Source organism: Protomyctophum parallelum (assembly GCF_964188405.1).
Source record: "Protomyctophum parallelum genome assembly, chromosome: 21".
NCBI lineage: Eukaryota > Metazoa > Chordata > Actinopteri > Myctophiformes > Myctophidae > Protomyctophum > Protomyctophum parallelum.
In genome coordinates this window covers 26,161,044-26,183,736 of record NC_139713.1, presented here as the reverse complement: position 1 = coordinate 26,183,736, position 22,693 = coordinate 26,161,044, and the positions used below count along the sequence as shown (strand labels likewise).

Here is a 22,693-nt window from a genome sequence, read left to right as displayed (position 1 = left end):
TAAAATGAAAAAAGGAACATCCCAAAAATTAGGTCTGAAAACAAATATGAACTATATGTTATCATATTTTATAGGGCTTGACATTAACTTTTTGAGGCACTTTTGAGGCACTTTCCCATTCACTTGTCCGGGCACAAAAGTCACTTGTCTGGAGCATGAGCACACACAAATACATTTTAAATGAACTAACTGTAAGTTAGATACATACATCACAGACATTCTAGGGCTATTACCAATATTGGAGTACAATTTCGATGCACTTGTCCAGAAAGATTTATTGTCCCGGACAAGCGGACAAGCCTTAATGTCAAGCCTGGGTATGGAAATGTGCCCATGAAAAATAAAACAATGTATGTCAAATAAAACAGAAGTCAGTTGAAGATATTTAGATATTTGATATTCATTTTTATCAGACACAAAGTTCCAAGCCCATTGTAACTTCAAACTCCATTCTAACCATGATGGAGTTTGAAGTTACAATGGGTTTGTATAGGCTGAATAGACGATAAAATTACCCAAAAGAAAATTTTAAACCCTCTGCACCCTCTGGTGGACAAAAAGGAGGACATACACAATAATACACAATACTGTTTTTAACAGACTAAAATAAGCTTAATCTTTATCACAGCAAGTCACAAGAAGTCTACAAAATTAGAAATGTAAAATAAGTATGTTGATCAACGTTGGCCTGTTATCATATGGTACCAACATCAATACAGCATGGAATTGTGGACAAAATATTGTCTTGGGTCTAAGAGGCTAAATCTCATCAAATGGTGTTCCGTGACTCAAATGCCGAATAAATAATGGGCCTCGATATGAAAATGGTTGAAAACCGTAGAAAGATGAATGTTCCTCCAATGTCTAACCTCTCGCTGTATGTGGCGTCTCTGTATCCACTGGGAGCATCTCCGGAGGTCTTCCCTGAGGAACACAGGTCTGAGGTGCCACCTGTGCCGTTCAGACGAGCTCGATGATTGGCCGTGGCGGGGTGGGCGCTGTCCATTGACGGCGGCATCAATGAGACAGGAGGCTGCATGGGGTGACTATGGCGCTTACTGCAGTGACAGGGAAGAGAACAGAGGAACATGACAAGCTTGACTATAGGGTGCAAATTGTACTCGATCCGGCCCCGCAGTGATATGGACTATTTCTGGGGGAGAACATGGATTTGTGGCATACTCATTACAAGATTGTGTATTACTAGAGGTGAGGGTCACGAAGTGGCCCGAACTTCTAGTTTGTTCGACCCGAACTTCGCGCGTCGTGGTTGTTTGTCTGTGACTGTGGTGTGTCGGAGTGACACACACGCACGCGCGCGCGCACACACACACACACACACACACACACACACACACACACACACACACACACACACACACACACACACACACACACACACACACACAACTGTACTAACTGTGCTGTAATGTACTAACTGTGCTGTAATGTACTAACTGTACATCTGGCTCCAAAACTATGGAATGCACTTCCCATTACAATCAGAACTGCAGCCTCACTCCCAATCCCAATATAGTATAGTATGTATATAGTTTCATTATATAGATATTCCACTGTTACGTTCTTAGCTTACGCATGTGATGGGTGGTGATGTGTGGCGCTAGAAGTGAGTGTGCCAAAGGCGTGCGCATTTCTAGTTTTGGGGGAAAACATTGAAGACACAATCTGGTTCGTTATGAAGAAAATGGTTTATTTTGAAATGTTTCTATAATCATTTGTAAATGAAATGATTGTCATTGTCATGAAAAGTATAGTAACAAAATTGAAAATAAACTGTAGTGTCTTGGTATTTGTCAATGCAATTCAATTCAAATGTGCTTTATTGGCATGAGAAAGCATACGTTTATCGATCAAAATAATCGATTTACCGTTAAACCCAGCGTGCACGCTCTATGCTGCTGTGGGCTCGGGATGGAGTTATGAAAGGTTTCACCTGCACCACTCGTTCGTGGACATAACATTACATGGACATTAGTGAGAAGAAAACAGAATTCTCCTTCAGCTTTCTGGACTACATCCAAAGTTGGACTAAGTTAATGTCGTCTTACCTTTGGCTGGGGTTGTGGTCGTCCACACTGGGCTGCTGCTCTGATGACTCATACTGGCTCGTGGAGAAGGACGTTTGGCTCGTGGAGAAGGACGTTTCGGTCTCCTTCTCGATGGCGTGCTGCGTGGCCATTGCGGTGTCTTTGGAAACGTGTTGCTGGAAACGGAAGGGAAGCACAACGTGAGTGACCCACAGAGCAGGAACATGGCCAATGCTGTGACCTCGAAGCACATTGTTGCTGTCAGGCAGAAACCTTGTATTCAACTTTTTTCTTTTTTCATAAATTAATGCCCTACTTTATATTTATTTTTTATCCTGTGATTTTGTAACCCATTTTTTCAACCAGTGTCAATTATCTATCTGTCAACCTGGGGAGAGCAACGGACTGACCTCATGCTTCCTTCAATGCACGAGTCCAAGCCGCTTCTTTTCCCATCACAGGGGGGGTAGGGGGGCACTATGGCACTTTGTTGTGCCATAGTGTCACACAAAAGGGTAACCGGAATGCTAGTCTTAAAACACGCTCGCTCTCATTTTTAGGAATAGGGTTAAGTTTTAAGGTTAAGGTTAATTATTAATTAAGGTTATTTTGAACTGTTTAGGCATAGTTTTTGGGCCGATTCATACTCCTATTTTAGAGCAGAATAAAAGTCGGTTCGGCGCTGTAGAGCCTACAATTTGACGTCATTTGAGGTTCGGGGGGGCGGGTACCGTCCTAAAGTCGGCTCTTCGGTGCTACTGAAAATTTCTGACGAGCCGAAATCATTTCGGCACTACAGCGCCGAAACAGCGGTAAAATAGGAGTATGAATCGGCCCTTACTGATGTTACGTTTGTGGAATACAGGCCATTCTGCAGGATTTACGCACGAGGAAAATTTACAAAAGTAGCTCACAAGCTTGTATCGGCTATTTTCACCATATTTAGAGAATTTTGAAAATATGAGTGAAAGAGTTGTGTGCGTCTTTGAGTTTTATATAATTAACAAAAAGTATAAGAGCTTGTGACTAAGTACACACTAAACCCAAGCGTTTAGGTTATAAACAGTATTAAACACTTATTTGTAACACTTTTTAAACGTGTCACAGTGTTTAGATTATAAACAGAAGAACATGTTTAATCCCTGTAACACTTTTTAAACACATAAACGTGTTTAGTTTTTACAATCAAAGTCAGTCATATAGGTGTTTAGAATTTGAACACTAGGTGTTCTCGTGAGGTGTTTGAGTGAACTCGTGTTCTACTGTATTTTATGACCATTAATAAACACTTGGCATTTTATTATTACACACATGGTGTTTAGGTTTAAACGTGTCACATGTTCCAGGGATTTACAGTGTAATAACTACATTGGATGCATTGGAACACAGGTTATTTCTTTCCATTTCCTGATGAGTAGCGTATACAAGGTTTCCACCCGATAGAGAGACCCCATGGTGAATCAAGGTTCAAAGTTCAATGTTTTACTTTATTGTTACGTCTTGTGTACATATAATATAATATATAAGAGTAAAACTTATTTTGTTTTGGCTTCCGGAAGACAAGCATAGATTCCTGTATAGCAGCATAGATAACAACAACAGTATAATAATAATGATAAAAAATGTAAAAAGATTTAAAGAAAGGAAGAGAGTGCAAAAGAGAGCAAGAAGAGAATAAAAAAAGAGCATCATCAAATGTACATGTGCATAATTATCAGTCAAATAATCAGGGGACTAACATTGACAAGGGTAACGTTCTCAAAGGCAGAAAGAGACGTGGGAGGTCCGTTGGCATTTTCCACGCCCCCTGTGGTTTTGCTCCGCCCATTCCTCAGTCTCTGGCGCAGTCGATCGTGGAGCTTTTTTCTCTGCTTTCTTTGCGAGAGGAAGACAAGTGGATTAACATGGACATACTCTGAACATGCATGGTTGCAATTTTATCATCAAACATATAATAGGCCTACATGTACTATAAGGGTTCAACCATTATGTTTTTTTAAGGTCAGTGATTTGTCAGTGTTTGCACAGATATATTAAAATCCTATGCAAATAAATCACTGAAAAACACATTGCTTTAGCAATTCTTCTTTGCCTCCCTAAATCATAAAAATGCGAAAGAACGTAATACTGCAAAAACAATGGAAGTGACCCACAAATCTTCAAAACAGTTATCATGAGTATAAGATATGAGGCCATAGTACTGATATACCCTTAGTAGTTACTATAAAATATCGAAGAATGAGACTGATTTACTTGGTTTTGCAGTAGGCGACCACACACATGACGCCCACCACCAGCAGAGCGAAGCAGATGCCGCTGATTGTTAAAACACGTTTCTGGTACAACTCTTCAGCTTCTGCAAGAGAGGAGAGAGAGAAAGAGAGCAGTGCTCTTCACAAGATCATACACAACGCTTTAGAGTTGAGTTGAGGCCTTTTAGAATGGAGTGTCATCTCCTCAAAGAGACAGGCCCTTTTGAAATGAACTAGTCTATTGTTCAGTGTTAATTGAACGTTGAAACGGGGTCATACCTATGTTCCCTCAGCCCTATGTTCCCTCAGCCCCGAGGTGCGCTGCGGGTCGGGAGAGGGTTGCGGTTAGGTTTAGGTGTCTGCCCCGGGGGTGCGCTGCGGGTCGGGAGAGGGTTGTGGTTAGGTTTAGGTGTCTGCCCCGGGGGAGGTTAGGGTTAGGGTGAGGGAGGAGGTAGGTTGTCGTAGGCTGAGGGAACATAGGGCTGAGGGAACATAGGTACGGTCCCGTTGAAACAAACGAGGATTTAAATTCCCTTATAAAGACCTATCCTTTCATAGCAATGTGTAAGGCATAGTTAACCACTTAAAAACTCTATACTGACCTGAGTTGCATTGTACTTGGTGCGTTCTTTTCCGATTTACACCAAATCTCTTCGGCAAAAATAGCAAGCTACAAGCTCACAAGCTTGTAGCTTGTAGATCGGCTAGTTTTGGGCCAAATATGTTCCCCACAGAATAGGCCAGGGATTCTGGGGTTCAAGTGGTTATGCAAAGAGTGCAGCATTTTACTATAACCACCAGTGGGGGAAGAAGTAATCAGATATAATTTGAGTTAAAGTAAAAATCAGACCCGTCTGAAGTGAGTGGTACTGTACTGTACTGTACTGTACTGTACTGTACTGTACTGTACTGTACTGTACTGTACTGTACTGTACTGTACTGTACTGTACTGTACTGTACTGTACTGTACTGTACTGTACCTCCTCCCTGGCCTGTGTGTGTAACCTGACATGAAGAGTTAATAAATTACTCAAATATTTCACTTAAGCACAGGACTTTCCACCACTGCACGTGCATGGCTCTGAGATGTTTGTCTTGCCATTGATTATACCATGGCCACCTACCAATATTAAAATAAGTACGCAAAGTTTATACATAGTGTTATTTTATTTATTTTTTACTTGCAGTTCCACCACAATATCAACAGATACGTTTGGTTGAAACTATTGAAATCCATGAAGTTTTTAGCTTGTAGCTAATTATGTTAAAGCTGCCATAAGCAATAATAGGTCTTTTTTTTTTTTGACCTATTGTTATTTTTTTGTAGTCAGACAGCCAGCAATTTTGTCTCTGTGACACATCTAGGGGCCGCAATCTGCATTCAAAGATGTTCCTAGAAGCTTTGTCATTTGTCGAAAAAAACCCGGTCACAATGACTAACCAATCAGGAAGCAGACAGGCAAATCGACCGAGGTATGTAGAATAGCCTACACTATTTATTTTTGGTTAATTTAGAACAGCGACAGGCCTTGTGGTTATCGTAAAATAATGCACAAGCTCCGGCCAATCAGAATCGGTTATCCTCTGTGGCCATGGTATAAATATTTACATATCCTGTGTATTAGTCATAACTCATGTTACTGTGAAAACTCATGTTACTGTGTCTTTTTCTGACATAATATAATCAACTAGAACTGCACTCTATCGAGTGCATACTTGCTTGTTGCACACTAGTAGGCCATAAATGGCCAACTAGTGCGCAAGCAGAGCGCGCAAGTACTTTCGACCGCTGTAAACTGTCAAATCTCAGTATCTCTGTGAAGGAACGTTTGAAATGTATAATTATAATAATTAGCGGTATACTGTGGTTACTTTGCGCCAAAATCTGTGACAGCCAACCCGCCATTTGATGCGTATGAAAATAAAACAGCAGATTTGTGCCTGGTTTGCTGGGACCAGATTACATAAATGACCATATTTCTTACGTCATCATTGAGAGCTAGTCATACATATAAACACCACGTACTCTGGTCCCAGCAGATCAGGCACAATTTTCTATTTTATTTTACTGATTATGTATATAGTATACGTATGACTAGCTCTAAATGATGACGTAAGACATACGTATACATATACATATACTATATAGAGTATGTAGTTGTAAGTTGATTAGCGGTATACTGTGGTTACTTTGCGCCAAAAAAACGTGACAGCCAACCCGCCATTTGATGCGTATGCAAATAAAACAGCAGATTTGTGCCTGGTTTGCTTGGACCAGATTACATAAATGACCATATTTCTTACGTCATCATTGAGAGCTAGTCATACATATAAACACCACATACTCTGGTCCCAGCAGATCCGGCACAATTTGCTATTTTATTTTACTGATTATGTATATAGTATACGTATGACTAGCTCTAAATGATGACGTAAGACATACGTATACATATACATATACTATATAGAGTATGTAGTTGTAAGTTGATTAGCGGTATACTGTGGTTACTTTGCGCCAAAAACCGTGACAGCCAACCCGCCATTTGATGCGTATGCAAATAAAACAGCAGATTTGTGCCTGGTTTGCTGGGACCAGATTACACAAATGACCATATTTCTTACGTCATCATTGAGAGATAGTCATACATATAAACACCACGTACTCTGGTCCCAGCAGATCAGGCACAATTTTCTATTTTATTTGACTGATTATGTATATAGTATACGTATATGACTAGCTCTAAATGATGACGTAAGACATATGGTCATTTATGTGATCTGGTCCCAGCAAACCAGGCACAGATTTGCTGTTTTTTTTTGCATACACATCAAATGGCGGGTTGGCTGTCACGGTGAACGAAGACCGGGCGAAATTATTACTTGAGCGCTCTGCTTGCGCAAGTAATAAATCAACCATACAGTAGATGTTAGTTCAAGGTCAGCCTTACACTGCAGCATATATCTTGCATATCATCTTGTAACAATAATACATTTGAACCATCCAATGTACATCCCAAAGATTTCAGACTCATTTTATCACCATATGAGATCACCTTCGTTCTAAGAATATTTGACGCCGTTTGATAACAACGGAACAAGAAACAAAGAGCAACACATTGATAAAACAGACAAAAGAGAAGACACGGTTAGAATGATGATAGATGATAAAGGTGGGAATGCGATGAGAGGTAAATGAGGCTATTCTACCATTACATGCTTTAACATCTGAATATAAAACAGATGCAGTGGGGAATAAAGCAAATTCAGAGCTGAAGGGATCGGAATATACAGCGAAAACCAATCCACATGCTGAAGATAGCCAATCAGTGTTGTTTAGAAATGTGTATAATGTAAGATTCATTATGAAATGTCGTCTTAACATCCGGCCATATTTTCATGTGATTCACAACAGTATAATGTTCAAGACAAGTCGGAACTCATCGCCTTCACGAGTCCGATAAAGAAGTGTTTTAATTTAAAACTTGTAATCCCGGCTGTGCTGGAAGTTCCCTGTATTCCTCAATGAGTGAACGTGGGGCTGTTGCAGTAGTTGAAAGCCGGTATTACACCTGATGGAAACGAGGCGATACAATGGCGTTCAGGCACGGACACAGGATTAAAACACTTCTTTATCGAAACAAAACGCAACAATGTGGAACACAACGGGTTCGTATGAACGTGTAACATCTGTGGCTTTAGGGTAAGCAATTCATAGTTTTAATTCGTGTATTTAAAGAGCACTATGGCATTCAACAAGGAATTCCAGTGGATATTTGGGTTTGGCATCTGAGACAAAGATACACAAATCTAAAAGTAGCAAGGCACATGATCGAAACGCGTGTTTCGTGGAAATCTGAGTATTTTTGCATATCCTCTAGTGATATGCAGTCTACTGGTTTGAAATGTTTGGATGTGCTACCTGTTGGAGATTTTTCTTTTTTATTCCTACTTTTTGATACTGGAATTTGAGTCTAGTACTCCACTGAGAATACACACTGTTGATGTGCAACCTCTTTTTCTTATTTAGAGCACAAATGTCAGCATTGAGTAAAACATCAATGTCAGTCTTGGTTCTAGGGCTATAGGCTATGGTCCACAGAGCTCTGAAATTATTACTTTTTTCCAAAAATGTCCAAACTTTCCTCATGAGTTCTGCATTGCCTTGAACATTAGTGCTGAACGCGATTTGATGACGCTGTATATGTCCCTTCATTGGCTAAGGGGAACTAGCAGGGATATGGGGGGTGTGGGGGGAGGAGAGGGGCAGGCTCAAGCGTCTAAATCCTACAGCTGCAAACTAGAAGGAATTGAACAGTCCATACCCATAAATTCAATCCCAAGGTTTTCTGCCAATGCAGAAGATTGATAAACAAACAAAGGAGAGAAGAGAGCATGTTTTCATGAGAATGTGTTATTCACAGCTGGCAAATGTATTCCTACACATCGTCGCGCTGTCAGGCAACCTCATCTCCAAACTTTTTTTGTCATGTTTTTCTTTTTTAATTGTTTTTTTTGTCATTTAAAGATGGAGTAAGTGATATAGCTAGTATTGTTAAAATAAGTGTTAGCTCTATAGCCTATTGTGGTAGTAATCACTGCTATAGAGTGTTTGTTCAGGAACAGAGGTCTCTCTGTCTCTCCAGCTTTTTAATAACTAGAAAATCAACAAACATTTGGAGAGACAGGGATACATACCCCCGTTACTGAACAAACACTCTATAACAATGATTACTATCACAATTTACTGTAGAGCTTGAACCTTTTTACAAAAAACTTTTGTTTTCATCCAAAAATATCACTTACATGACCTTTACTCTCGCAGTCCCTAAACACGATGCTTCCTGGTTTTTTAAACCAAAAACTATACATGGCATACATGTCTCAAGTGTACGTTGAGCCCTTCCATAATATGAACATTATTCCGTATCACAACGCATTACATCCCGTTGTGCCCCTAACTTCCAAAGAACAAAACAAAGAAAGCATGCAAGGTATGGGGAAAAAACATATAAAACAATGAATACTGTACCTTCGTTTGGCTACAATCTACACAGTAAAATCCTCTGTGTTAATATTTCAAAGCCCGATTTATGTTTCATCACATGACAGTGTGTGCCGTACATATATCCAACCTACAAGCTGTTGTGTAGCTTGTAGGTCTACTTGCAGGTGACACCCTCATGCAACAGAGCAAAAATTTGGCTTAAAGATGCTGTAATTTATTCTTTGTTAAATAGCTCTATATTCTCATAGTAATTGTGGTATCCATATTTCATAATATTTATAATAACTATAGGCTATGTTTATGTCAATAATTAGACTATACATTTTTGTCACTGTGCTAATTTGATGGTTAGTGGGTTAGGAGACTGTCTGTCTGCAGGTGCTGTAATCTTTTGTGTGTTAAATAGCTCTATATTCTCATAGTAATCATTATTAAAGAGAAAATACATTTCCAGATTGGGATACCAATTCTAAAGAGTGATGACACAAAGAAATGAACTGACAATTGGAACATGAACTGGTGACCCAACCCAAATGTTGCGTTCATTAAAGAGCTGGAGAGACAGGGAGCTCACTGTTACGGAACTGTCTATATAACGAACACTGTCTATATCACACTATATATATAACCTTTTTAACCATGACATATCACTTACAGCACCTTTAATGTGAAATGTAACCGTTTGTTACATTCGTACACTAAATTAACACCAGGGATTTTACTCAGTACAGAGAAAGACACCGACGTAACGAGAGGGGAACGGGAGGTGATTTGTAGCATGCACCAATCCCAGCACTGAGACCACAAGACACACGTACTGTAAAAGCTGGTCATTACGTAGTTTTGGCAGCGGTCTCCAGTAAATTCATTCGGGCACCTGAGAGAAGAGTGGAGAGATGGAAAAAAAGATGGTCAACAAAAGTACTCAAACACCCATGATGCATTGCCAGTAATAAACTTAATATAAACTACACTTTGTATAATATTACGAAAGTCGAGTGTACGCCGGCTGGGATGAGAATCAGCATCTCCAAATCTCAGCAGGAAACCGATGGATTGTGCAGTGCAAGTAGGGAATGAGACATTACCCCATAGGTGAAGGAGTTTAAGAATCTCTGGGTCTTTGCACCCTATGCAACAATAACAAACTGGGGACGTACATGCACATGATGTGGGAATGTCCACATGTCAATCGTTTTCGGTCTAGTTTCAGAAGTACTATCTGAGGTAATGGGAACTAGAATTCCCCTCTTGCCTAATATTTTCTTGTTGAATGATGATTCAGCGATTGGGTTGACATTGACAATGCCACATAGAAGACTCCTGCTCTTAGGGCTGACAGCTGCAAAAAAAACTGCTCGTCCTAAGATGGAAACCTCCCCATAAACTTGAGGTCTCACAATGGATCCTCTCATTAATGGACATGATCTCTCTGGAAAACTCTATAGCTCGATCCAATGGGGCACAAGAAAACACACTTGACATCTTATCCACAGCATTAGAAAAACTTAAATCATGTCAACATCTCTGATGACTGTTATTTTCTTTTCTTCTTTTCTTTTTCCAATGGTAAAGTACCTGTCTTGCTTTATTTATTACTATTATTATTATTATTATTATTATTTGGATGTATTGTAATTTATCTGTTTCGCTGATCAACCTGTGGGGTGGGGGAACCCCTTTTTTAACAAAAGAAAATAATCTCTGGGTCTTGTTCACGAGAGAGGGGAGGACGGAGAAGGTAATCAGCTGGCGAATGGGAGCGGCAGGGGCGGTATTGCAGTCACTGTTACCGAGCAATCTTCGTTCCTGCTCTCACCTATGTTCATGAAGTGTGGTGGGTCATGACCAAAAGAATAAGGTTGCAAATACAAGTTTAATACAAAATGTGTTTTCTACGACGGGTGACTGGCATCTCCCTTAGAGATAGGATGAGAAGTTCAGTCACGCGTGAGAGACTCAGAGTAGAGTCGTTGCTTCTTCACCAGCTTAGGTGGTTCGGGCATCCTGTTAGGATACCTCTCGAGCGTCTCCCTAGGGAGGTCCTCTACCAGTGACATCATTGATGGCTGATTCCAAGCTAATAGAAACTACAGCCTTTATATTCATGGACTGCTGAAATAGAAGAATTTAAATCTTCACACAGAGTGAGTGGACAGAAATGGTATGGTATCTTGTGAGGAACATGAGGACCAGTTATATGAAGATAAGGTTGAAAATGGATGAACTACTCCAATAAGGCTTAATCAATTTCAGTTAAGGTTAGACACCGTTAGTTTGGTAATTGTTAGGCACGGTTACTACGACTGTGAGACTATAGATGGGGTAAAGTAAACAAACACGTCTGAATGATTGCTAACACCAGAGATCAACAAATGGTATTGATTCGTTCCCACTTCAGAAAATCTAATAGATCAGAAGATGTTTAAAATAACAAGAAGAAGGAATTTCAAATCTCAGCCAAGCAAGCCAACAAAGGCGAGCAGTCGGAAGCCATCTCTCCACCACACACCACCCAGCCATAAAACAAGGAAAATCATTGTGATTGATGGATGGGGCGGGCATGGTGGTATGTTTGTCAAAGGGGGATGGAGCACTGTTTGATGACATAGTCTCATGTTACCAGTCGGTGAGAGATCTCTGATTCGTCTGGTGACATCAAAATTCAGTATGGGCTAAAATTGTGTGAAAACTATTTGGAAATTTAAAAAATAACTTCACAGAACCAATGAAAAGGTGATCCTTCATATCGTCACTGTCAGGGAGAAACTTTGTATTTCCAAAACTGTCAAGAGGAAATAAAAAATAAATAACCTACAGTATGTTCCAATGGATACTATGCAGCTATTATTTAGTCACTATAGATTCTTGTTAATACTTTTCATTGGTTCACAATTTATTTAACCCACAGACCTGGCAGATTGGCTATTTTTGCTACTTTAGTATGACGACGCAGCACATTCAGTTATGGCAGAGAAAAATACATACAAAGTTGAAACATGGTTAGGAGGTTTCAATATAATTTTCAAAGCAGTGGGTGTAGGTTTGTTAGCCACAACATTCATTCGTCGTCTTTAGATTTCCCCAGACACATCAGTAGGCGGAGATCTCTGGCCGCCTGGCTACGGGACACTATTGATGACACAAGGTGGGAGGGTGCAAACGCAGCACTCTCTACAGTTGGGGTTCATGACTCTCTTAGGTACGGTTTTGGAAAATCGATTCTCAGCTGCCATCAAGCACCTGGGGTGGAAAGTGTGACAGATACATAGGATAAGGCATGCATGATGCGACACATACAAATGTACATACTCTTCTACTCTGCCATTGTCAGGTTATTAGTTCCACTTAACACTATTCAGTGTCCATTTTATGGGGGAGCATTGGCCAAAAATGTACACAGGCGTAAGGAGTTGACACTATGGCAGGTAAATAAAATGTTGAGGCATGTGGAGTTTGCTTGGAGTTGCCCAAACTGCAAGTGCACATTTGAGTGAGGAGTCTGCTATAAACACAACACGAGATATAAAGCTAGATAGCTATAAACACAACATGAGATTACGACACTGGTATCGGTATTGGGTATCGGTATCAGCTAACACAGAAATTGAGGTATCGGGATTGGATCGGAAGTATCGGGACATCCCTAATCTCAATAGTGATCGTGACAGTGATCTTGATGTTAATCATCTCTTCATGGCTGCATGCATACTGATCATTACCACCAAGTGTCATGCAATTATGTCCACCTCTTCTCTATGTTGACCTTGACCATTATTTAAACCTTGACCTCCCGAAACATAACTGGCATCTCTTCGGGACAGCCTACGGATCACTCCCACCGAGAGAATCTGTTACTTATTAGAGAACGTGCTGTTCTTCTGAGGTTTTAGGGACTTCCTGTTATTTTTGCCATATACGTTAACCACACAGCAAATGTCTAAATTATTCAACACACAGGTAATACAACACTCTGGACGCAAACAATATCCGCCAGTTCTACCGGAAGATTGATAGCTGACTGTATCAAATGAATGCTGGTTGTGTTTACCATGTCATCAGATTATTTTCTACACTCTATTCCAGTGGTTCTCAAGTTCAAACAGTGGTCCTTGAGGGGGTTCCAGGTGGTCCCCATCTAAATCATTGAAGAGTTGGTAACCAAAGGAACCCTTACAGATCTCTTGAGAGTGTAAAATGAAACCAATGAGACCTGTATTTTACACTCTCAAGAGTTACATTTTGTCAAACATCTGCATTACTAAATTTACAAGGAGTCTACACAATTAGAGAATTTGCCTGTTATTTCTCCTAATCGTACCATATCACATACAGCATGGAATTGTGGTCAAAATCTTATCCAACGATAACAAAATATTCGTTCATTTTAGATTGGAGGCTAAATATCATCAAATAGTGGTCCATGGCTCACATGCCGAATACATAATGGACCTTGATATGAAAAGGGTTGAAAACCACTGCTCTATTCCTCTCCAAATCTTTCATGTCAAGAACGCCCAACATAATGTGTAAATATTCCAAATTGTTCAATATTCAAGCAGATACAAGCTCACAACACATCGCATCAAGACACGATTTGAGCTTTTAGACCAACTATTATCATCATAATTATGGTTGTATAGAGGTTAAATTGGTAAAAAATGTTCTTGCTATATTACCTAATTGCTAAATTACCATAAAGATTCGTTTTAAATTTCCTTTTAATTTCCTTTTCATCAGTGAAAAAAGTCAGTTGATGAAATGTTTTCGTCATAGTCGACGGAATCAACACTGCTGCATTCCCAGCCTGGGTGTGTTCAGGCTCCAGTAATCTGACAGTCAGAGGACACAGAGAGGCTCTGCTGGCAACAACCACACACACAAGTGTGTCTCCCTCTCCTTGTGCACTGTGCACGTGAGGCACGTGAGAGAGTGCGTTACTAAGGTTACGGTGAAAAATGACTTTTCTACACAAGGTGAAACATAAGTAGATGTAATGTTCGAGCATCTCTGCAGAACAAAATGCATCCTTCCCCACATCGGTCTCCCCTCTCTCTCACCATCCGTGCGTCGGGCAGTGCGGCCTGGATGGGAACCGTGAGGTTCCCAGTTCGATCCCGAGTTAGTGTCGAAGTGTCCTTGAGCAAGACTCTGAAACCCTAATTTGCAGGTTGGTGCCTTGCATGGTTTCCTCCACCATCGGTGTATGAATGTGTGTGTGAATGCATGTAATGGACAATCTATGTAAAGCGCTTTGGATAAAAGCGCTATATTACACCATTTACCGGTCTCTCCTCTCTCTCACCATCCTCCCAAGCCATATTCCCTGACACGCTTTAGGGCAGTGTCTTAATAGCTCTATGAAGTGACTTAGGGAGACTTGGACTGATGCAGAATGCAGAGTTCTAACTACTAGGAAGGATGGTGGTTCTCAACATGGGGACCCGCAGGAGTCCTTGCGAGGGTTCCAAGGGGTCCCGAGCTAAATTACTTAATATACCATCAAAATCTGTTCAACCACTGTCTACTGTAAGCTTATTTTATACTGCAGCTATCTGAAAAGATAGTGCCTCACGTTGTGATGTGTTCTGAGCTTGTAGATCGACAATTTCGGGGGGAAAATTAAAGATCAGAAATAAAATTAAAAAAAATGAAAAACAATTTTGCACACAATATTTTCCGATGGATGTCGAATAGGCCGAATATGCTACAGTCCGTATACTTCAGACACATGAAAGGAAAATAAGGTCGGGAAAACCATACTACCCTAATTATCTCTTTATTCTATAACAATTCTATTCTATTTGAGAACATTTAACTAGCATTTATTTTCTTTTTTTTGCGGCTTTCGCCTTTATTTCATATACTGTATATATATATTTTATACCCGCGGCACACTGCCAGACTCGGACTACCCGCCAAGGTGCCTGGACCGCTGAGCCACGTCCCAGGCCTAACTATATATGTATATATACATCACCCATTCTTGAGATAAGGGACAAAACTTTTTTCAAACTGGATTTTTTTTTTTTTTAAGATACAATCAAATCAAATGGATGTATTTGTAGACACAGGTCTCAACTACCAATATTGAGAAGGAACAGGTTTTTCGCATAACATTTCTTTCTAAAATGGGACATTTATGCACTTAATACCCGATTCATGTCAACTCCGTCAGACACACTAAAATACCTTTTAATTGAATTTGATAATTTCAACAATAATATAAAGTCCTCAGTTCTCTTATAATGGCTTTCAGTAATCAAGTTAAGTAATACAATTATTTTAATATTGTTTTTTTCCAATATCACACTATTATGAAATATCCAATTTCTCAAATCCGTCATTTCAACCTCTATTTTCAATATTATAACATGAAAACCATGTAAAAAAAAAGAAAAATCATCATTACGTATCATTTCAGTTGGTGTTTCAATACATATGCACAAAATATTTAACATCACATTTTCTATTTCTTTGGAAATTAACAAAAACATCACGGGACGAACATCTGACGGAGTTGACGAACATCTGACGGAGTTGACAAGTTTAACTGATTTAGGTTCTAGATCACCTAGGATCTTGATTCTGGTGACTAATCCCACATTTTCAAGGATGAGGAATACAGTGGTACTATTTATATTGGCCCTGTGACCATGGCAGCCATTTTCAAAATGGCAGCCACCTGCTGTTATCTTACAATAACTCAAGTTCTACACCACCTAGGATCTTGATTCTGATGACTAATCCTACATTTTCAATGAGGAGGAATACAGTTTTATCTATTTAGATTTATCCCGTGACAATGGCAGCCATTTAAAAAAATGGTGGACCTGCTATTATTTTACCAATTTAGTCAGGGAATAGGCCTATTATCAGAATAATGTCAAATCTGTGAATACATTTCTTACCAAGAATTTTTTCACCAATGTGTTTGTAAAGGTGTCTACTAACATATCCCACATTGGTTTCTATTGAACCACCCTAGAGGCATTTTTGACAGCTGCTGAAAGTTGGGTACCATACCAAGTGGCTATGGCAAAACTAGGGAGTCTATGGCCAAACTAAGGGTCAAACCCCTTGGGCTAAATTCGGCCATATATCCACTTGCCCAAATGTGCTGACCTCATTTTGTGATGATGGCTATGGCCGTTTTCAGCCCAAGGAGTGTTCTTCGTGCATAGCTAATGCTTGGAATGCATTCAGAATCATGAAAACTCCCTAGTTTGACATGTCACATGCTACTTAAAGCATGATGAACATTTTGCCTTATATAGGTTGTTGATGGTACCCCAACTTTCAGCAGCTGTCAAAAGGTCCCCTAGGGTGGTTGAATATAAAGCAATGTGGGATATGTTAGTAGACAACCTTCCAAACACATTGGTGAAGAAAATTCTTGATAAGGAATTTATTACCAGATTGTATTAATATCCCCTGACTAAATAACTCATCTTCTAGACCACCTAGACCCGACTTCACAAACAGAGACCCGATTGACACCTAAACAACAAGTTTGGACAGCCCCACCAATTAGTGTTACGGAAAATAGCAAGTGTCTACCCTAGGCCCAGAGGGAGACACAGAACTTAGATGCGGCTCACATGTTGCACGACTCCTCAACAAGCTGCCACCAGGGATGAGAGCTGAATTCTGCCGCACAATGCTCTGCGGCCCAGGAGCAACCAACACCCTGTTGGAGTTCTCTGAGTGGTTGAAGCATGAGTCCTAGCCATATAGCCTGTGCAAAGGCAAACACCTTGAAGACCTGCTTGAGGTGAACAGTGAGCAGTGAACAGTGAGCGAAAGACTGAAGACAGAAGATCTGCCTTCAGGACTATCAGGCAGGATGTGCAGACACTGAAGGCATCAGTGTCGTTCTGTGTCCCCAGCATGTCAACCAAAGCAATGTTACCAAATCAAAGGAGCCTTCACCTCAAGTCACCTGGGGCTGGGTGAGCAATCGTATCCTGTATCTAGCCTCACAACTAAATACAGACACTTGGCCAGACTGCCGTTTGAAAGGGTCAAACCCTTCATCCTGATTGGGGAAGACCACCCCACCTAATCACACCAACCAAACAAGTGAGGTTGGGGCCTCCAGGTGGGCCAGTAGCCATCTGCACAAGACTGGGCTGGACCCTGCAGGAAAGCAATCTCCAGCCAAGACAATGTAAGTTGACTATAACAGAGCCCCAGAACACAGAGCTCATGAGAAGGATGGAGAAACACTGGCAGGAGGCCACCAAGATACAACGCCACACTGCAGTGGCCAGTGAAGTCAAACTGTGCGTCTGTACCTGAAAGAGACAAGTCAAAGGCCAGAAAGCCCACCTCCTTTTAATGTCCTGTCAGTAGCAACTCAACCTGCACCTGAAATAAGCCCTGACCCCTCCCAGAGAAAGTTCATCCTTGAAAATGTAACGATTAGTCGCCAGAATCAAGATCCTTGGTGGTCTAAAACTTGAGTTATTGGTAAAATAACAGCAGGTTGGTGGTCACTTTGAAAAACAATGGCTGCCATGGTCACAGGACAAATCTAAATAGTACCACTGTATTCCTCATCTTTTAAAATGTATTATTAGTCGGCAGAATCAAGATCCTATGTGGTCTAAAACTTGAGTTATTGTAAAATAACAGCAGGTGGCGGCCATTTTGAAAAACAATGGCTGCCATGGTCACAGGACAAATCTAAATAGTACCAATGTATCCCTCATCCTTGAAAATGTAGTCTTAGTCACCAGAATCAAGATCCTAGGTGGTGTAGAACTTGAGTTATTGTAAAATAACATCAGGTGGCGGCAATTTTGGAAAATGGCTGCCATGGTCACCACGAGACAAATCTGTGATGGCCCTATAGCCAAAAATGTTCCTTAAGGCATGCTCTAACTGTATGCCAAATTAGAATACGTCCCATTATTCAAAAACTATAATTTTATTGTTTTAGGAACACTTTTGTCAACTCCGTCAGATACATGTCAACTCCGTCAGACACAAAACCTGACGGAGTTGACGTCTGACGGAGTTGACAAAATGTCATTTGTTTTCATCTTAACCCTCTGTAGTACAATGTAGCCATTTTGTTTTTGCTTCATTTGTTAGCTAAACCTAACCCTAAACTTTTATAATAAACATTATTTTGGAATTCTTAACAAAGATCATAATAATGTCCTGACGGAGTTGACATGTAAAAGCTGTGACCACCCTGATATCAACATTGTTTGTTTAAAATATCAAACAATTGAATGCTTTTCAGACCAGGTGCTCCACAGTTGCAACAAATACAAACGGGACTTGGAAAAGGAGTCTTCAGGCTAAATCTGTCGACAATATTTTCTGATTAATTTAAGACTTTTAAAAAACCTGACGGAGTTGACGGGAGACGTGGGACACACATTTGATATGAGATATCTAATGGAAAATATAAATTAAAATTATTGTGTATATTGTTTGCTATGTTGTTGACAATCTACTTTAATTTAGTATGTATATTTATGTGATTGTGACAGTATTAGACACTTTTTTAGCAGTTTGAAATTATGACCACTTGCTGGGGACAGGCTAAATACAGGCGTTTTGGGGTACAGTGCCTGCTTTTAACTAATTCAGATGGCATATGAAAACAATTATAATGAAATTAATGGCATAATAATACACAACTGTATTACATTTAACTTTGCAAGTGCTTTTATTTTTATTAAATTAATTTATTTTTAACAATAATAAGGCTCTTATGTGTGGGACATGTTTTTTCCACTTTTGTCCCTCATCTCAAGAATGAGTGACATAAATATACATATACATGCATGCATGTATATATGTATACATGTGTGTACATGTGTGTTTTCTTTTATATATATATATATATATATATATATATATATAAATGTAAGAGTAAAGAGAGCCTACTGTCAGCTGTCCAGCAGTCCAAATATTATTAAATTAAATTTCCGAATGGTAGATCTGAGGCCTGAAGACATATCTGCTGCATAACCGCCAATATACTGATGTCATCAAAAGTGCCAAATAATGACAGCCGACCCGGACGGACGGTCGGGATCCAGATGTGATATTATGCTTATTTAAAAACCTATACCTGCAGAGGAACTTGGTGCTTCCGGGCGTGACTTCGAGCGTAAAGCACTCGCCGCCGTTCACGCAGAAGTTCTTCTTGCTGTCGCTGCAGCGCGTCACGTGACTGGAGGTCTTGGCTGCGGGGGTGGTGCTGGTAGCAGCTGCATAAAGACGGAAGAAGGGGGGGGTGAGGTCATTATAGAGTCATCACCATAGTGTCATCGTCACCATAGGCAGTGGTGGAAAAAAGTACTAAAATGTTTTACTTAAGTAAAAGTATCAATACTGCTCCCTTGTAGATGGACTCCATTACAAAATATTACAAAAAGTCCTGTATTCAAAATATACTCAAGTAAAAGTACAACATATCGGCGTCAAAATGTAGGACTAAAAGTAAAAGTACTCATATTGCAGATTGTCCCATTTCAGAGGTTACAAGGTGTACAAAATCTTTAAAAAATATAGGCGATCTACAAGCTCACAATGCGTCTCACCGCGGCGCATTGTGAGCCGTAATGTATATAGAGCTGAAGTGGTTAATGTAATCAAATCAAATCAAAATTTAAATCTCTAAAATAACAAGTAACTAAAGTTTTCACATTATTGTAGTGGAGTAAAAGTTACATTTTTGACTCTGATACCTCAAATTGTACTTAAGTTGCCTAAATGTACTTAGTTACTTTCCACCACTGACCATAGGGTCACATGACTGGAGGTCTTGGGTGCGCGGGTGGTGCTGGTAGCAGGCAGCTGCATGGAGACACAGTGTGGGGGCAAGGTTACTATAGTGTCATCACCACCTTGCACCTTATGTCTAGCATACTGTACATAATGTACATACTGGTACATACTGTAGGAAGACACAGTGTGGGGGCAAGGTTACTATAGTGTCATCACCACCTTGCACCTTATGTCTAGCATACTGTACATACTGGTACATACTGTAGGAAGACAGTGTGGGAGCAAGGTTACTATACAGTCATCACCACCTTACGGCTTACTGTATGTACATACTGGACCATACATACTGTACTTGCTGACACAGTCGCCCCGAGACCAATCCAGCGGTATTCACCTGATATTCTGTAAAACTAAATTAAAGATGGGTTCTAGTCTTCCAGGGTCCCCCCGGGGTCCTTGAGAATGTTCCAGGGGGTCCCTAGCTAAATGATGCATAGTTAGGATTTGCATCTTGAATGAAATATGGAATATTTCTGAGTGTTCGTTCATTACGATTCAAATACGTGATATTTTTGGGTGTTCATTCACTATGAACTTTGTAACTGATATTAAGTTAAACCGGCTTGTATATGTAAGGATAGACATGAATAAGCTTTGAGCTTCAGCCTAGGCCTTTTCCATCAACCAGAAAGAAATCTTGGATTACAGTGGGTAATGTTTTGTGATACTGTTGATGAGGATCAAAATAAATCTAATAAGTAGTGTCGGGAGTGACTTATTGTCCATATCAGCCAACAGCCGGTAACACGTGGGCGTCTGTGCCCATTACAATGCCGCTAGACCCCTGGGAGATGGATGCTGAGGTGGAGCACAGACAAACAGTGTACTACATGTACCATTAGTAGGCTACCAGTAGTATTCAACTGGATAAGAGGCATGCTAAGGTTTTTAAGGAGTGTAGGGAACAACTTTTGTAATTAGATTAGATTGGACAACTATTTCAACACACACCAAGGTCAGAAAGAAACAGGAGTAACCAGCTACTCACAGGAGATAAAAAGGTGACTATAAAAGGTGCTCACACAGATCAAATGGGATCAAGCCATAGAAAAAACGGGTCAAATTTCCAAACATTAAGATTTCATTTCATGGATTCAGAAATGGTGCCAATGGCACTAGTCCGACAGCCCTGCCCACTGCTATTGCTCCAACAGTCTCTCACCCTACCCTAACATTGTCTGATTATTGGGATGTGAAATACTGGGAGTCCGCCTTGGGCAAGCAGTAGTTATGGATTAAAGAGCAACCCAGGCAGATGGGGCTCGTTAACCTGGGCTAGCCTGTGGCTACAACCCACCCATGGGAGAGGCTTCGGGAGTCAGCCCCGAGGAAAGAAGGAGCCGGAGTCCCAAAGGCGAGCCCATATACGGCAACGACCTGGCAACTCCTTTGACGGCACTGGAACCAAAATACAGATAAATCAATTGTAGATTTAGACGACTAAAATCTTATGATATTTACTATATGCGCCCTGCATCCCAAAGGGATGTTGGCATAATGGGCTGTGCATAGGACTAATGGGCAGCCCTTTCAGAAACAGGCTGTTCCAAAGGCTAAAAGCTGCTACTCTGTGTCTTTTATTAACAGTCTTTGGAACAGGTCAGAGACAGAGGATCTATACGGGCTCTGCTGGCAAGAATCTTCACAGGAATCTTAAAAATCTATTCTAAAACAAAGACAAATGAAGACAAAAATAAAGATAAAAAGTAAACTAACATCAAGGTCAAGCTCCAAATTTGGACGGGGAAGACAGATGCAGACACTATTAATCCAGAACGATTTACAGTAGGCAAGAACAACACACAGTAAACTAAGAACCTATAATGTGGGCGTGTTTGCTGTGAAAACATGTAGGAACCACTGGTTTAAACATTAGGAAGCAAGCCCAAATAAGCAACTACTGTACACTTTAGAAACAAGCCCAAATAAGCAACTATTCTTCCGAAACAAGCCCAAAATACCAATATACAAGCGGATTTACAGAAAAAAACAATTAAGCCAAAAATCGCTTATAATAAGCAGACAAGGCAACACTGGCTGTGACAACTGAATATAGGAAGTGTGAAGGAAGTGAAGCAAACATTCACTTCCTGTGTTTTTATCCCAGTAAGCACCTTATTGGGAAGCACCGGATCGGCCAACCCAGCCTGGTGAAGACCTGCACTCCAAAGAGATCACTTATTTTATAGTTCTGTATTTAATTCTCTCTAATAGCATTTCTGTAAATACCCCTCCGACTGCTACCGTACCAGGTACCACATGGCACGTTTAAAATGACAAATTGACCGAAAGCTGAAGTCTGTTTGTCTGTTTGTGTTATTGTATTTACTTTTTATGTCGCGGAAGTAGTGGGATTTTGGCGGAATTACCGCTCAAGCAAATTACATGAACACTTTACAAATCTGTTAACATTCTCTGTGAATTAAACAATTGTTGTGACCAGGCATTTCTCTTCGCAGATGAGTAAGGCTGGGGCCGAGGCTAGATAGGCATTGGCCAGTGGCACAGGGTCATCTTATTGGCTGATACACCAGTGGAAGTCAACACAGTCAATAAAGAAATTCATTATTGGGCGA

At 40.3% G+C, this 22,693-nt stretch overlaps 1 protein-coding gene across 1 annotated transcript in view; it reads right to left on the bottom strand.

Annotated features, from left to right (window-relative positions):
- The window catches only part of nrg1 (neuregulin 1), a 39,295-nt gene that overhangs the window by 1,630 nt on the left and 14,972 nt on the right, over positions 1 to 22,693 (bottom strand). Inside the window, exons 2-7 of the mRNA XM_083793585.1 lie at positions 19,399 to 19,537; positions 10,124 to 10,182; positions 4,302 to 4,404; positions 3,788 to 3,923; positions 2,070 to 2,224; positions 870 to 1,058 (exon numbers count right to left, since the gene is read on the bottom strand). Of these exons, the coding sequence (XP_083649711.1) occupies positions 870 to 1,058; positions 2,070 to 2,224; positions 3,788 to 3,923; positions 4,302 to 4,404; positions 10,124 to 10,182; positions 19,399 to 19,537 (781 nt within the window). The remainder of the gene's footprint in view (positions 1 to 869; positions 1,059 to 2,069; positions 2,225 to 3,787; positions 3,924 to 4,301; positions 4,405 to 10,123; positions 10,183 to 19,398; positions 19,538 to 22,693) is intronic.